The sequence below is a fragment of the Canis aureus genome, chromosome 11, assembly GCF_053574225.1.
Source record: "Canis aureus isolate CA01 chromosome 11, VMU_Caureus_v.1.0, whole genome shotgun sequence".
Classification (NCBI taxonomy): Eukaryota; Metazoa; Chordata; class Mammalia; order Carnivora; family Canidae; genus Canis; species Canis aureus.
Genome location: NC_135621.1, coordinates 28989499 through 29005801, shown reverse-complemented (window position 1 = coordinate 29005801; position 16303 = coordinate 28989499). Strand labels below are relative to the sequence as shown.

Genomic DNA, 16303 nt, shown 5'->3' with positions numbered 1-16303 from the left:
TGACTGTCTGATAATATCTTTTTTGTTGTCTTGGAATGCTATTTATTTATTTTTTTTAAAATATTTTTTTTTAATTTTTATTTATTTGTGATAGTCACAGAGAGAGAGAGTGAGAATGAGGCAGAGACACAGGCAGAGGGAGAAGCAGGCTCCATGCACCGGGAGCCTGACGTGGGATTCGATCCCGGGTCTCCAGGATCGCGCCCTGGGCCAAAGGCAGGCGCCAAACCGCTGCGCCACCCAGGGATCCCTTGGAATGCTATTTAGTATTGCTTATTGCTGTTTCACCTTTCACGTTTATGTTAACAATGCCGGACGAACTTTGACCTCATGTCATTCTTCCTGTATCTTCCCTGGCTCCTAGAACTTAATCTACCCTCAATCAATATATTTTATTTTTGTCATATATGATGAATGTCTTCCTGCCTCCTAATTATGAACCGGCTCCCTTGCAACATATCTCTTTGTTTCATAAAACACTGATCTATTTTGTTTTATAGTATTTACTGGCCTCAAGAATTTTTTTAAGATTGAAAATTATGATAGATACCCAATATTAGGATAACGTGAGAACCTAGAAGCAGATAAATGGAGTCTTTAACACCGTACTAGTTGTTGTTAAGATCTCAGGAATCTACAAGGCATGATTGTAGAATATTGTTTATCGCATTGTCTTTCTTCCTACCAAAGTCGCGATTGGGGCCCGGCAGAAGTGCAAAAAAATACTAAGGTAGAGATATGATTGCTACCACCTAATATCATTAAACGGCAAATATCTGAGGTAAAGAGGAGATAATGGAATGGGGTCTTCGGGGATACTGTCCCCCACATAGGTAATCATAAATAGGACTACCCCAAATTCCACATTGACCGTCCTCACTAAAAAAAAAAAAAAAAAAAAAATCGTTCGTTTCCCTCGCCTTGATAAAACGAAAAGATAGTTCTCTTTCTCAAGTAGCCGCGATGGACGCAAGGGCTCCCCGACACCACGGTCTCAGGCGTCACCGCTGCGGAGCGTTGGTCCACGTCCCCCCGCGCCGCCATTGGCATCTTCCCGTCACCAGGCTCCCTCCAACGAGGCAGAGGAGGCCACGTGAAGACTTAGGTCAGACCTGCTTTAGAACAATGCTGCTAGAAATCCCCGGAGATGACGGAGATTTCCTCTCGGGGGTGGGCGCGGGACGCACAGCCACGAGCCCAGGGCCCTGCGACGACCGCGAAGCACCACCAGAGAAAGGAACCCTTCGGTTTCCCCTCACGCTCTTCACACGCTTGCTCTTTTTTGCCACAAACCCCGCTCGTACCCACACTCTCCCCGAGGTTTTCAAGGTGACTCCCTTCTGTCCCCTGCCCGGGATTCCCGGTCCTCAGGGATTCTGACTCGGAACCAGAACGCGGAGACTGGAAGCCCAGGGGACACTGACCGGGAGGTCTGGCGCCAACCGACGAGAGCTTCAGCTCCTGTCCAGCGTGGGCGGGGCCGGGCGAGGGCCAGGGGGCGGGGCCACGGTGGGAGGGGCCGGGCCGGGGGCGGGGCGGAGAGCGAAGGGGCGTGTCCACCGCCGGCGCGGGACCGCTGGGGCGAACGAGGGGGCGGGCCGGCCGTGGGCAGAGAGCAGGAGGGGCGGGCCACGGAGGGCGGGGCCCAGAGTGGGGGAGGAAGAGCTGGGAGCCGGTCTCCGGGAGCCTCTGGGGCGGCTCCGTGGGGTCAGGGAGAGACTCTTAGGCGGAGGACACCGGCTGAGGAGAGGGGCTCTGATGAGGAGGGAGGGGGGAGGCCTCCCTTGAGCTGAGGGAGACGCTGAAGTCAGGGAGAAGACTCCAAAGTGGGCGCACGGAGACGCGTGGGAATTCGGGGGCACGGAGGTGGGCACTGAGGTGAACCCGGGCTGCTGTGAGAATGAAGGTCCTGAGGTGGGGGTTGTTCCGAAATGGACAGAGGCCGCTAGGAAAGGGTCATGAGGTGGAAAACCAAGGTGGAGCGGGCGCCCGGTGGAGGTGGCTGACGTGGCGGCAGGTGCCGCCCAAGATGCTTATCTTGTTGAGGTGGGGAGACCCTCGGGTCAGGAGGTCGAATATGGGGTCTTCACGGATACCTCAGCGTTCCTAATTTCTCTCTCATGCCGTCAGCAGCTGTCTAGTCTGTGAGGCACCCCGGGCCCATTCAGGATGGAGAGTAATTTTTCTGCGTCTTAACTTGAAATTTTAAATAGACAACAGAAGCCAAACATATTTTGGTCCAGCTTTTAAATAGAAATTTTGGGCCCGCCTTCTTGCCAGCACAGCCGGCTCTGGCAGCATCATCTTGCTCCCCTTAAATGGAGACTGTCTGTTGACAAGAGTCATGAAACATTTGAAAGAGCATCTGTTGAGGTGGAGGCTATGATGAGTATCTGTGCAAACAGTTCTTTGAGTTCAAGACCTAGTACAGGACGACCCTTTTTCTTCAGTGTCTGAATCATTTCAGAATGCTGGAATAAATAGAAAAAAAAAATTCCCACAATAACATTTGGCATTTTGTAGGACATTTTTTCCCCTTCAGAGTGGATTGTTTAAAGTGCCAACAAATAACTACTGTAGCTCCTTCAAATCTTATTTTCCAGAAACATAGCCTGTCCTTCGTGTTAAACGGAAATCAGGGCCCAGTCCGGGGATGAACTGGATAGAGATGATAGACTTTCACGTTAAAACCTCATTTAATATAATTGTAGTGACTTCTGAGCAACTTGTTAGGTGAGGACATCAAGTGTATGGAAGAGCTGCAAAGAGCACAGCAAGATGATTTAGGGAAATATAACATATGTAGTTTGGTGTAGTGACAGCTGGGAGAGAGAAATGTTCATAATATTTGAAGGTTGTGTGCACTACACTTAAAAGAAAGAAACAGAAATGAGCTTGGTAATGACAAATTCATAAAATGAGGATAAAAATCCTGTTTGGATATGATATTGATGGTCATATACAACTTAAAAACAGTTTTTTAACCAAAAACTGGGGGTAGTTAAAAAGTATATTTGCAGACGTTTCCACTCAAATCAGGACCAAAAAAAAAAAAAAAGGAGTAGGTTTTTTTATCATATAAAAATTCTGAATATGATGACAGAGATATTTCAAATCAGTGGGGAAATGATGAATTCAGTGAATGGTGTTGGAGCAACTAGTAGCCATCTGGAAGAAAAATAAAATTGGAACCAATATTTCACACCTTATACCAAGATAAATTCCAGATGGATCAAGGAATTAAATCTAAATGTAATAATACAAGTGCTAGAAGAAAATGAGACAATCTTTTATTATCCTAGAATAAAAAAATATTTTAAAATATGACATAAAACTCAGAAGCCATAAAAGACTTATTAAAACGACTACATTTTAAAAAGTTGCGTTGTAAAACCTATTTTCCTATTTTAGATATAGAGTATGGGGAGCCAGAGTTTTGTATCAATTAGTAACTAAATAGTAATTATGTCAAGTAGCTTTCCCAATTTTTCAAATCCTTCAGTGAGTCCACAATTCTCTACAAAATTTTAAAAATCTGTGTCATTTTATGGTATTCAAAAAACAACAACGAAACCAGGCAGTGGGATTACCTGAATTTTAAATCATTACACTTTACTGCCCCTCTGTGGACAACTGACTTATAATCAAATAAAGGCCTATGATCCCACTGTCTGCAGTTGGGTTTCTTCAAATTGGTGCCTGTGAATATATATTCTTGGAGTTTCAAGAACTCAAATACGAGAAATGATTTAGAACTAAGCTTTCCAAATTTGAAAGACCTCCAACTTCAGCACATAACTGCCCTGAGGCATGTCCCTGACAGGTTATTTAGCCAACATTTATTAAACACGGCCTGATCCCAGCTCTCTGCTGGATAAGATGAAGACAGTTCTCTGCCCTTCAGGAGCCAAGAGTCTAGTAGAGGAGATAGATATTGAAACAGATAATCCCACACAGGGTAAGGTAAGGCTTCTTATGCATGCAGTTAAGTAACAGGTAGACCTCTCACTGTGGGACCCTCATGGAGATGGTGACCCTTAATGTGGGGCTGGGAGAGCAAGTGAGGATTTGCCAGAAAGGCAGAGGCAACAGAGAGGCTTATTTAGGTAACTGTGAGTGGTTCTGCTGGGGTGGAAGGTGCTAGAGAGAAAGCAGCTCTCAGAAGCAAAGGGGAGAAGCTAAAGGCAACATCTGAGGACAACCAACATTTACAGCACTTCCTCCTTTCCACAGATTAACATAATCACTTGTTACAAGGACGTCTTGAAGTAGGAACTATTATTTCCCCTATTTTCAGATGAGGTAACTGAGGCACCACAAGGTTAAGTAACTTGCTCAAGATTCACAGTCTGGCTTCAGCATCCATGCTCTTAACCAATATACTAAACCAGTACATGGCAGGCTCTGTATATTCATATATGATTTTATTTTCTGTTTGTAGAAGTATGGTTTCAGCATGCATGAGTAGCAACTAAACCAGGCTTATATAGTACAGATCAGCCAGTTATTAGCTGTGTCGTCTTGGGAGAAATTTATTTAACATCTGTGCGTCAATTTCTTCATCTGAAAACCAATAATAATAATAATAATAATAATAATAATAATAATAATAATACTGAGTTGTGAGAATTAAATGGGTTCATACACTTGGAAGTATTTGGGCTGCTGTGTGAAAAATGGGTTGAAGGAGGCAAGAGAGAGGCCAGGGAGAAAACTATGTAAGTCAAAGCTAGGGGTGGCTTCAGCCAAGAAAGGCCTCTTGAAAACGGGGAAAATTGTACCTCACTCACAGAGTTATAGTGAGAAGGCAATAAAATAATGTGGAAATATGCTTAAGTGTTTAGTGTTTAGTTCAGGGTGCCTGCCTGGCTGGCTCAGTTGGTGGAGCGGGCAACATTTGATCTCAGGGTTGTGAGTTTGAGCTCCACATTGGGTGTAGAGATTACTTAAAAATAAACTCTTAGGGACACTGGGGTGGCTCAGCCGTTAAGCGTCTGCTTTGGGCTCAGGATGTGATCCTGGAATTCCAGGATCGAGGTTTTTTTTTTTTTTAATTTTTATTTATTTATGATAGTCACACAGAGAGAGAGAGGCAGAGACACAGGCAGAGGAAGAAGCAGGCTCCATGCACCGGGAGCCCGACGTGGGACTCGATCCCGGGTCTCCAGGATCGCGCCCTGGGCCAAAGGCAGGCACTAAACCGCTGCACCACCCATGGATCCCCCAGGATCGAGTTCTACATCGGGCTCCCTGCATGGAGCCTGCTTCTCCCTCTGCCTGTGTCTCTGTCTCTCATGAATAAATAAAATCTTTAAAAAAACAAAATAAAATAAAATCTTTAAAAAAGTATTTGGTTCATAGTAAATATTTTGAATTATTTTATTATGGATAATTTCTAATATATACAAAGGTAAAATAATATAATATTTCCACCACTTAGCTTCAACAACTTTCAACACATGGTCAATCTTATTTCACTTAAGCCTCTATTTGCTTACTCCCTCTCATATTATTTTGAAGTGAATTCCATACATCATATCATTTCATCTATGAATATTTCAATATGTATCTCTAAAAGATCAGGACTTAAAAAAAACATAACCATAATGTCCTTAGCACACCTAAAAATTAGTAACTTTTAATATCAAATATATAGGTAACATTCAAATATTAAATTCTCATCAATGCCATATATTTATTAAAGTTTGTTTCAACCAGGATGAAAAAATGTCAACACACAGCAACTCACATTAATGACCTTCTTTTGAAAAATCTATAGATTTCCTTCTTTTTCCTTTGTGACTTTTTTTAAAGAGTAATTTTTTTAAATGGAGTTTTCCAGAGCCTGAATTTTGCTGATTGCATTCCCCTGATGTCATATGCTCCTCTGTCCTCTGTATTTCAGAGGACAGCTACTATTACAGTAGTTGGATGTAAAGTGTAGATCAGATCCAGGTTCGGTTATTTGGTAATGACTATTTTGTAGGTGGTCTACTATTAAGAGGCGTTTAATGGCTTTTTATCTTTTGGGGATGTTAGCAGCTGTTGTTGATGATCAACCTAGATTGTTAATTCATTAGGGGTCACAAAATGGTAATTTTTAAATTCTATTGTTGCTTTTTATTTTATTTTATTTATTTATTTTTAAAACCTACATTTTTAAAAAAAAATTTTATTTATTTATGATAGGCACACAGCGAGAGAGAGAGAGGCAGAGACATAGGCAGAGGGAGAAGCAGGCTCCATGCACCGGGAGCCCGATGTGGGATTCCATCCCGGGTCTCCAGGATCGTGCCCTGGGCCAAAGGCAGGCGCTAAACCGCTGCGCCACCCAGGGATCCCTATTTTATTAAGTGGAATACTTCTAAAAAAGAAACTTCCCCTCATCTACTGTTTGGTTACCTGGTAATACAGTTTGGATGGAAATGGCATGATAAATGCTTATATTTTACCCCTTTATTTACCAATTTTCAGAATAAGAAACTGGTTATCTAGTATCTTTTTTTTTTTAAGATTTTATTTATTTATTAATGAGAGACACAGAGAGAGAGGCAGAGACATAGACAGACGGAGAAGTAGGCTCCCCAAGAGGAGCCCGATGTGGGACTAGATCCCAGAATCCGGGATCACGACCTGAGCCGAAGGCAGATGCTCAACCACTGAGCCACCCAGGCACCCTATCTAGTATTTTTCAATGGTGACCAATTAATCTTTTTAAAGCAACAATATGAATATCTAAGTGAAAATGTATTTGATGTGCTTTGATCCATGGCAATTTTTATTACTACAGTGCTTAAATTGTCCCAACTTTTTTTTTTTCAGGTAGGCTCCATGCCCAATGTGGGGTTTATTTTTTTTAAAAGATTTTATTTATTTATTCATGAGAGGCACAGAGAGAGAGAGGCAGAGACATAAGCAGAGGGAGAAGCAGGCTCTATGCAGGGAGCCCGATGTGGGACTCCATCCCGGGACTCCAGGACCACACCCTGGACCAAAGGCAGGCACTAAACTGCTGAGCCACCCAGGAATCCCCAATTATCCCATCTTTAGCCAATGAGATCCTAAGTTGGTTCCTGACTTTTTCTGACAAGACTCTTCATCTTTGGTAGCTTCTTTGTTGTCTAGTGTAACAAGATGTTGTGTGTTCATCTCATGATTTCCCTGCCCTAGACCAGGAACTAGACATTTCTTCAAGGATCCCTGGATCCCTTTAGGGCAAAGAGTATTCCAAAACCACAATTCTGGGGTATTGCCACTGCAGACTTTATTTCTAGGTCATTTCGATGGAAAGAATTAGGAAATAGGTTTTTTGTTTCTGTTTTAAATAGCTTGAGGTATAAGTGACATACTAGTGCACATATTTAAAATGTGTCTACACCTGAGAACCTTTCACCACAATGAAGAGAGTGAACATATCCATCACCCCAAAAGTTTCTTCAGGCTTCTTTGTAATCCCTTCTATTATCTCTCCCCTCCCCTCTGTAAATACCCGTCCTCTCAGTTATTCAGGCAACTGTTTTTAAACATAAGATACAACCTTAATTCATTATCAGTTCAAAATCTCTTCTAGTTTAACATCTGAATTTCCCTTCTCTGATGCTGAGAATACTGGTTCTCAGCAACACTGGGAATGACAGAATTGGAGTATTACACAATTACTCATTTGTTTTATTCATTACAGTAAATGCTTCTTAAATGTTAGTTCCCTGCAATGCTCTACCCCTTCCCCTTATGAAGGGTGAAGAATTCTTCACCATAATTTTTCCTTCTAATATTTACAAAGAACAGAGACAGGTCTTTTCATCTTGAACTTCCTGAGAGGCCTTTGGTTAGGAGTCCTCATTAATTTCTGGAAGGGGTCTGTGCAGAGATGATCTTGGCCTCAAGATATACAAAGGAGTGTCCTGAAAGACAGCAATGTAGTTTGGCCTGGGTCCAGAAAACCAGGAGATCTTCATCTGGGTGGGGGCTAGTAGAGACAGACAGGTTGACAGGCGATTATATCCACTATGGTAACTGCTACCATGGAGGGGTATGAGAGGCTGTGGAATGCGTAGGAGGGGTCCATGTGCCAACTTTGCTCCTGCTGTTCAGGGAAAGAAGAGGATATCTATGTGGGGTCCTGAAGAGAAGCAGGAATGAGTGATGTTGGGACTTAATAGTGAAGAGGGAGAAGGGATTTTCAGGTACAGAAGCAGCAACAGGCAAAAGGCCCAGAAATAGGAGAGAGTATGGCTCCTTAGATAAACTGTAAATAAAGGGCTAACTGTAATTTGAGTAGTGAGAAGGAAGGTGTGAGAAAGTTTTGGTTATCTTCTATGCCGCCTTGTACATGGCAAGTGCTCCATATGTCCAGGTTTCAGGAAAAGTACATATTTATTAACAGCAATGACAACAATAGCTGGTAGCAATGACCAAGTGAAGTATCCTGTGCCAGGAACTTTTAATAAATTATCTCATTTAATGATCACAACACTACTGCTAGGCAGGCATTCTCTTTTTGCACGCAAGAAAACAAGTTCAGAAAAGATCAAACCACACAACTACTAGGCCTAAAGTTATACATCTACTATGAGTCAGGGCAGAGATTCATGGTAGAGAATAGACATCTGGAGGGCTTGCTCAACCCCTCCAAGCCCCGCAATCCTCCCAGGAGAAATGGAGGTAGTAATACTCACCTCGTGGGGAGCCATGAGGGGGGTTAACCAAGATAATGACTAAGCAGGACTTAACAGAGTACTCAGCACATTGTTAAGTACTCAGTAAACATCTCCTATGATTATGTTAGTGTGTTATATAATAATTTTATATATTCCATAGTATTACGACTAACAAGTGAATGAACGAATTAGTAAATTAATGCATGAGCGAATGAAGTCATTTAACTTCAATTTAAATCCTGACTTTGGCCAAGGGTAGAGGTGAACTTTAATATTCTTTGTCCTGTGGACTGGGAATGACTAAATGTGTTGTGGTATTGTTATTTTGTTTGTTTTATTGTTTTTGTTTTAGATAAAACCTAACAACATGAGCAGGCTTCAGCCAAAAGTTCTCCCAATTCTTGGACAAGGATTCATCCAGGTGAGCTAGAAGGTGAGGGATTAAGGAAGCTGGCTTCCTATTTCTGCGTTGGTTTTGACTTCTTGGTGTCCTCTCTGTGGATGAATCATAAAGACACAAACAGAAACAGATTAAAAAGCCAGTGTGATGAAGAGAATGAAGAATTGAGTCCACAGGGTTATGTAAACAACCTAGAAATCAACCACCCAGAGTGAAACCAGTGAGAAGACTGGGAAATGAAGGTGAAATAGATAGACTATGTAAAGGGGGGAGATTTGTATAACCAAGGGGGAATTTGGAGATAAATTGTGATAAGCACATGAGGGATATAAAAAGGCAAGGAAATAGATTAAAACGAGAGAGATTTAATTATAGGGATAACAAAAAGTTCTACAAGAAAACAAAAGTAACCATAGCATACTCTATGGCTCACAGCAAGTGTATTGATGGCATAACAGTCCTGATTAGTGATCCAAACCAAATCACCACAAAAACACACTGAGAAGATGAGATAGGAAGTGTGTGCAGGGATGCCTGGGTGGATCAGCGGTTGAGCATCTGCCTTTGGCTCAGGGCATGATCTCAGGGTCCTGGGATGGAGTCCCACATCGGGCCCCCTGCATGGAGCCTGCTTCTCCCTCTGCCTGTATCTCTGCTTCTCTCTCTCTCTCTCTGTCTCATGAATAAATAAATAAAATCTTAAAAAAAAAAGTGTGTGCAGATTTTTTTTAAAGATTATTTATTTATTTATTTATTTATTTATTTATTTATTTATTCATGAGAGACACAGAGCACAAGAGAGAGAGGCAGAGACACAGGCAGAGGGAGAAGCAGGCTTCATGCAGGGAGCCCAATGTGGAACTCGATCCCGTGTCTCCAGGATCACAACCCAGGCTGAAGGCAGCGCTAAACCGCTGAGCCACCAGGGCTGCCCAGAAGTGTGTGCAGATTCAAGAAAGCTCAGTCCTCCTTGCCTAATCTGGTGAGAACTCAATGCATAATGCCTAACACTGAAAAATCAAGGACCCAGAGCACCATGGTATTTCAACAGGAATAGGAAAACAAATACCAAAACAACCAGAAAAGAAAATGGAGGGGTTCTTGGGGGACTCAGTTGGTTAAGCATCTGCTTTCAGCTCAGGCCCTGTGTCAGGCTCCCTGCTCAGTGGGGAGTCTGCTTCTCCCCCCTGCTCATGCTCACTTGCTCTCTCAAATAAATAAATAAAATCTCTACCCCTCCCAACCTCCAAAAGAAAGAAAGTGGGAAATGTGTTGCTGGGGAATGGAAAAGGGTTCCAGAGAAATGCAATTTTTTTAACAAGTTTTGTTAAAATGTTAACTAAACTATTAGCTGATTAATTTAATAAGCACTTATGCTTTTCATAGTTAATCAGTTAATTTTTTTAAAGATTTATTTATTTATTTATTTGAGAGAGAGTGCACACAGTGGGGAAGGGCAGAGGGAGAGCAGACACACCGCTGAGTGTGGAGCCCACCAGGGCTGGGTCTCATGACCCTGAGATTATGACCTGAGCTGAAATCAAGTCAGATGCCTAACCAACTGAGCCACCCTGGTGCCCCATTAATTGCTTAATCTAATGGGCACTTATGTATTACTTTGTGTCAGGCACTGTTCTGGGTGTTTTACAAATGTTAACCAATTGAATTCTCATAACAACCTTATGCTGTACATACTATTATCATCCCCATTTTCCAAAGAAGAAACTTGAGATACAGAGAAATTAAGTGGCTTAAGGTCACAGAGCTGGTAATAGGTGGAGGAACTGGGATTAAAACCCAGGTGATCTGACCCCAGAGCTGCCTCTCTATTTAATTTTTAAAGGATGAGTATGTATTGTTTTAATTCAAATAAGAACAAAAAAATTTAAGTCAGTGTGATCTTTTAGGAGGATTTATTCCTAACTTTATGGATATAGAGAGGCAAAGTTCTAAAATGTGACCAATTTTGTGTATAAGCAAGGAACTGAAGCAAAATGCTAAACACACATTAATCATTAATTCCTTCACCAAACATTCACTGAATCCTTACTACAAGTGAGCCATAGGAGCAGGTACAAAAGATTCAATGCTGAATAAGACAAGGTCCTTGAACTTGGGAGACTTACAGAACAGAAAGGGAGACAGACAATTCCATCACTAAAGCAGATCATATTCAGTGGAGCAAGCTTGGAAAAGCACAGCTCAAAGTAGGCAGTCACTAGGGCAGTTTGGGGAGACTTTCTGAAGGAGGAGCCCATGCTGGGCTTTAAGGGTCAGGTAGGAGTTTGTCAGATGAAAAAGTGAGTAAAGCCTGTTTAAGGAAGAGGACAGAGCAATGAATACTTGTTAAAATGAACTGAAATGATTGCTTTCTTCTTCCATTCTGAAATATTAGAATGTCAGAAACAATAGCATTTATAAATCTCTCTTAACTCAAGAGATTCTGTAGCTCAAACCAGTGGGTGCAAACCATGCTGTTATAATCAGTGGCTGTTTCTCTAATCAAAGAAAAAAAATAAATTGATAACTTTTCTTCATATTAAGTTACTTCTTTTTAAAAAAAGATCTATTTCTTTATTCATGAGAGAGAGAGAGGCAAAGACTTGGGAAGAGAGAGAAGCAGGGCCCCCTGCAGGGAGCCTGATGTAGAACTCAATCCCCAGCCCCAGGATCACACCCTGAGCCAAAGGCAGACACTCAACCACTGAGCCACCCAGGCGTCCCTTAAGTTTGCTTCTTAAACCTTCTCTTACCTGGGTGGTTCAGCTGGTTAAGCATCTACCTTTGGCTCAGGTCATGGTCCCAGGGTCCTGGGATGAGCCCCACGTCAGCCTCTCTGCTTAGCGGGAAGCCTGCTTCTCCCTCTCCCTCTGCCTGCTCCCCTTGCTTGTGCTATCTTTCTCTCTCTCTCAAATAAATAAAATCTTTAAAAAAAAAAAAAAAAGGCTGTAGCACAGGCCCTAGAGTCTGGCTGCTGGTTTCAAATCCTGGCTCATCTGTCTACCAAAGGCCAGATCCTGGGCAATAGTCGTCACTAAACCTTTCTGGGCCTCAGCTGCCCCAGCTATCAAATGAGGATAACGACACCCCATATCTTACAGGAGTGCTGTGGGGATTAAAGAATACACAGACCATGTTTAGAATGGAGTAGGGACCTGGCAAGCACGACTCTGTTGGGTGTCCTTGCTCAAGGTGATAAAATGAATAAGTAAAAGTTATAATTAAGAAAAAAATTAATCTGTAATCAAGTTGTAATTTCTTTTTTTTTTTTTTTATATTATGATAGTCACAGAGAGAGAGAGAGAGGCAGAGACATAGGCAGAGGGAAAAGCAGGCTCCATGCACCAGGAGCCTGATGTGGGATTCAATCCCGGGTCTCCAGGATCGCGCCCTGGGCCAAAGGCAGGCGCCAAACCGCTGCGCCACCCAGGGATCCGGCAAGTTGTAATTTCTTAACATGTTATGTGTTACTTTAAAATACCAAAGTTTGCAGATATACTGAAGATCCATATTTTATGCTACAAATAGTCCTTTATTTGGGTGACAGAATTTAAAGCAGTGATATTTTTATGGGCTTCTGCAAAGAGCAAGACAACTTCTGCTGTCCTGTCCCCAGAACATGGGAGAATCAGGGCTCTGAGCTCAGGAAAACACCCTGAGTATGTCAGCATCTGATCTTCACCTGCTAGTCCATCTGCACCTGAAGCCCGCCTCCTCCTCCACCCTAGAGCAGTAATCCTGTAAAACTAATGACTAGATGTCTTCTCCAAAATGGATCTTCTCCAAACCTCCCAATCCAGAATGGTCCAACGTACAGATGACCCAGGAGGAGCCCAGGCCTTGACTTAAGCAAGCCTCAGCTGCCTCCTTTGAAAAACAGGAAAAATAAAATTTACTTCACAGAACTGTTCCTAGACTTGAATGGGACAATGGAATATGCCTAGCACAGGGCAAAGACTACTTCCCTCAATTCCCCCTTCAGTATTTGCAATAGTAGGAGCAGGTTTGCTCTTCTTTGGGCCCTGAAAAGTCTAGAGTCGCCAGTCCTCAGTGACTTCTGAAAGAAGTGTCTGAGGAGACATTTTTGGACCTGGTTGTGCCCTCTCTTAATGTGAAACTCTTGGAGTTTAGAGCCTCTTCCTTGCAGGTAGGAATTTGTGTGTTTTCTGGAGTTTCACCATTTCAGTGCCTGGTGGTGGATAAGTAGGGTAAGAACTGCCCTAAGAGGTAAGAACTCAGCCAGTCCAGGGCCCAGAAAACCCAGGAGTCCTTCTGGGCTGGGCTAGGGCAGTGGTCTCAAACAGGCATGCTCAAAGGTATTCTGGATAAATGAATGTAAGAAGCTTTATGAAACAATAATAAATAAAGTGACTATTAATTACTTACAGGTTCTATGCCAGGCTCTTTATATGAGTTATGAGTTAACTATGAGTTATATAAGTTATATGAGTTAACTTTTCACATATAACAACCATCCACATCTCTTAGGGCCAAGGAAACGGGCCCAGAGAATGAAGGTATTTGACCTAGAGTCACAGAAGGAGCAGGGCAAAGATTCAAAACCCCAGATCTTTTTAGAGTCAAATCTCCTTTTACTGCTTCATCTGCCATCAGGATTTTTAAAATATTCAGATTTGGGATCCCTGGGTGGCGCAGCGGTTTGGTGCCTGCCTTTGGCCCAGGGCGCAGTCCTGGATATCCGGGATCGAATCCCACGTCGGGCTCCCGGTGCATGGAGCCTGCTTCTCCCTCTGCCTGTGTCTCTGCCTCTCTCTCTCTCTCACTGTGTGCCTATCATAAATAAATAAAAGTTAAAAAATAAATAAATAAATAAAATGTTCAGATTTTTAAAATCCACAACTCCTCAAGACTTAGAAAATAAAGTGCTTCATAGGCATCCCTTTCTGATTTGTCCAGGGATCTCCATGTTCACCTCTCCTGGAACCCCTCACACACTTTCTTGATCCCCTGCCATGCTAATTCCTGCCTCTGAGCCTTTGCCTTTGTTGCTCTGTCCACCAAGAATGCCATCCTCTTGCCTCATCCCCCTCCTTCTGCCTGACAAATACCTTATCTTTTCCAAATTCAGGTCAAGGAATACCACTTCTATAAAGCGTTTCTGGGGGCACCTGGCTGCCTCAGTTGGAAAAACATGTGACTTCCTGATCTTGGGGTTGTGAGTTTGAGTCCCACGTTAGGTGTAGAGATTATTTAAATATATATATTTTATATAATAAAATATATATTATAATATATAAAATATTATATATTTATAAATAAATATTTATAATATCATAAGTAAAATATTATAAATATTTATAAAATAATATATTATATATATATATATAATTTTTTTTTTTTTTAAACTAAAGTGTTTCTGCATGGCTCCTAGGGTGACCTCTGTCTAACAGTACCTCCAGAGCTTAGGGGGTTTATTTGTTGAGACAACTGCCTTCTCTCTACCAGGCTGTGAGCTCCTTGAAAATGGGGACTGTGTTAACTACTGTTATTTAACCCAGCATCTAGTGCAGGGAACTTCTGAAGTCTCTTCTTCTTCTTTTTTTAAAAGATTTTATTTAATTAATTAATTAATTAATTAATTTATTTATTTATTTAGGGGCAGAGGAAGAGTGAAAGAGAATCTCAAGTGGACTCCATACTAAGCATGGAGCCTGACACAGGGCTCTATCTCATGACCTTAAGATCATGACCTGAGTCAAAATCAAGAGTTGGATGCTTAACCGACTGAGCCATCCAGGTGCCCCTAAAACCCCTTCTAACCTAGGCTTGCTGCTGTGCAAAACTCAGTGGCTAATGTCTACCTCATATGGCTGTTATGAAGATCAAAATGAGGTGACATTTGTCAGGTCTTTTTTTTTTGTTTTAAGATTTTATTTATTTATAGAGATGCAGAGAGACAGAGAGGCAGAGACACAGGCAGAGGGAGAAGCAGGCCCCACACAGAGAGCCTGACGTGGGTCTCCATCCAGGGTCTCCAGGATCACGCCCTTGGCTGCAGGCGGCGCTAAACCGCTGCACCACCAGGGCTGCCCATTTGTCAGGTCTTTACCTTACTTTTTTAGTCTATATCTAAAGCCATTATTATATTGTAATTTAATATTATTATTTGTAATATTTTATTTTATTTTTTTTTAAGATTTTATTTATTTATTTACGAGAGACAGAGAGAGAGAGAGAGAGGCAGAGACACAGGCAGAGGGAGAAACAGGACACACACACACACAGAGGCAGAGACACAGGCAGAGGAAGAAGCAGGCTCCATGCAGGGAACCTGACATGGGACTTGATCCTGGGTCTCCAGGATCATGCCCTGGGCTGAAGGCGGTGCTAAACTGCTGAGCCACCTGGGCTGCCCTGTAATATTTTAAATAAAATAATGGATAAAAGAGTAAATGCATGAATAAATGTAGTGACCAAAACAAAAAAAAACTCCTCATTCAGCTTAGAAAAAACTATGATGGTATATTTCCCTTATCCTAGGAATTGCTATTTCTGTTTCTTAGTCTCTGGCCACAGTGTCCTTTTTCTCCTGTTGTTTTGCCTTACCTGGTAGAAATATCAAAGCTCCTGGGCTCCTGCAGGAGCTTCCCAGTCCTAGGGGAGAGAATTAGTTAGTGCCTGAGAGTGACAGGGGAGACCAGTCCAACTTCTGTCTTGCTTCTCTTTCCCTCTCCTCCTTTCCCTTCCTGTGGGGGAAATAAAAAACACAACAAAATCGGATCAAAAATTCAGTGTAATTTCTTCAAAGATGTCACTGGAATCTTGATAGATACACAGGCTTGGTGCTGTCTGTGGCCCTCTTTTTCTGTGGCCAAAGGCAGCTTGGAAAACAAGCCAGCACATAGAGGAAAGGAGGGCGGGAGGGAATAAGAGACAAAGAGAGAGAGCAAAAACCTAAATATGGCATTGAGCTCTTAGGTCCAACATGCCTGCAGCTGGCCCGTCTGTGGCCTTCCCAGTTATTGAAGCTACTAGATTTTCCTCCTCAAGCTAGTTTGAGCTGGTCTCCTGGCACTTGCAGCAAAAGAGTTCTGACATACAGTTCATAAAGTACAAATGCTTAGCAAAGAAGAAGTACAAAATCACTGGTAGCTCTTACTACCACCATTAATTATAATAAAAATGAGAGTTGGGTGAATAACACATAAAAGTGAGTAAACCTTTATGTGCCCTTTTCCATGTATTAAGAATTCTAGGGGCACCTGGGTGGCTCAGCTGGTTA

The 16303-nt window shown here is 42.2% G+C and overlaps 2 protein-coding genes across 19 annotated transcripts in view; both read right to left on the bottom strand.

Moving 5' to 3' along the window:
- Positions 1 to 1465, bottom strand: part of DMC1 (DNA meiotic recombinase 1) — a 36670-nt gene extending 35205 nt beyond the window's left edge. Inside the window, exon 1 of the mRNA XM_077914526.1 lies at positions 1305 to 1465. The gene's annotated coding sequence lies outside the window, so the exon portion shown is untranslated. The remainder of the gene's footprint in view (positions 1 to 1304) is intronic.
- Positions 1 to 16303, bottom strand: part of FAM227A (family with sequence similarity 227 member A) — a 97117-nt gene that overhangs the window by 524 nt on the left and 80290 nt on the right. For 9 of the 18 annotated variants that reach the window (XM_077914514.1, XM_077914519.1, XM_077914520.1 and 6 more), the window contains 2 exons: positions 15628 to 15675; positions 6727 to 8086 (listed from right to left, as the gene is read on the bottom strand). In XM_077914514.1, the coding sequence (XP_077770640.1) occupies positions 8020 to 8086; positions 15628 to 15675 (115 nt within the window). In that variant the 3' untranslated portion in view covers positions 6727 to 8019. Of the gene's footprint in view, positions 1 to 3297; positions 4564 to 6726; positions 8087 to 8357; positions 9156 to 15627; positions 15768 to 16303 lie in introns of those variants that run through there. The other 9 variants (XM_077914513.1, XR_013389087.1, XR_013389086.1 and 6 more) reach the window with 9 other exon arrangements.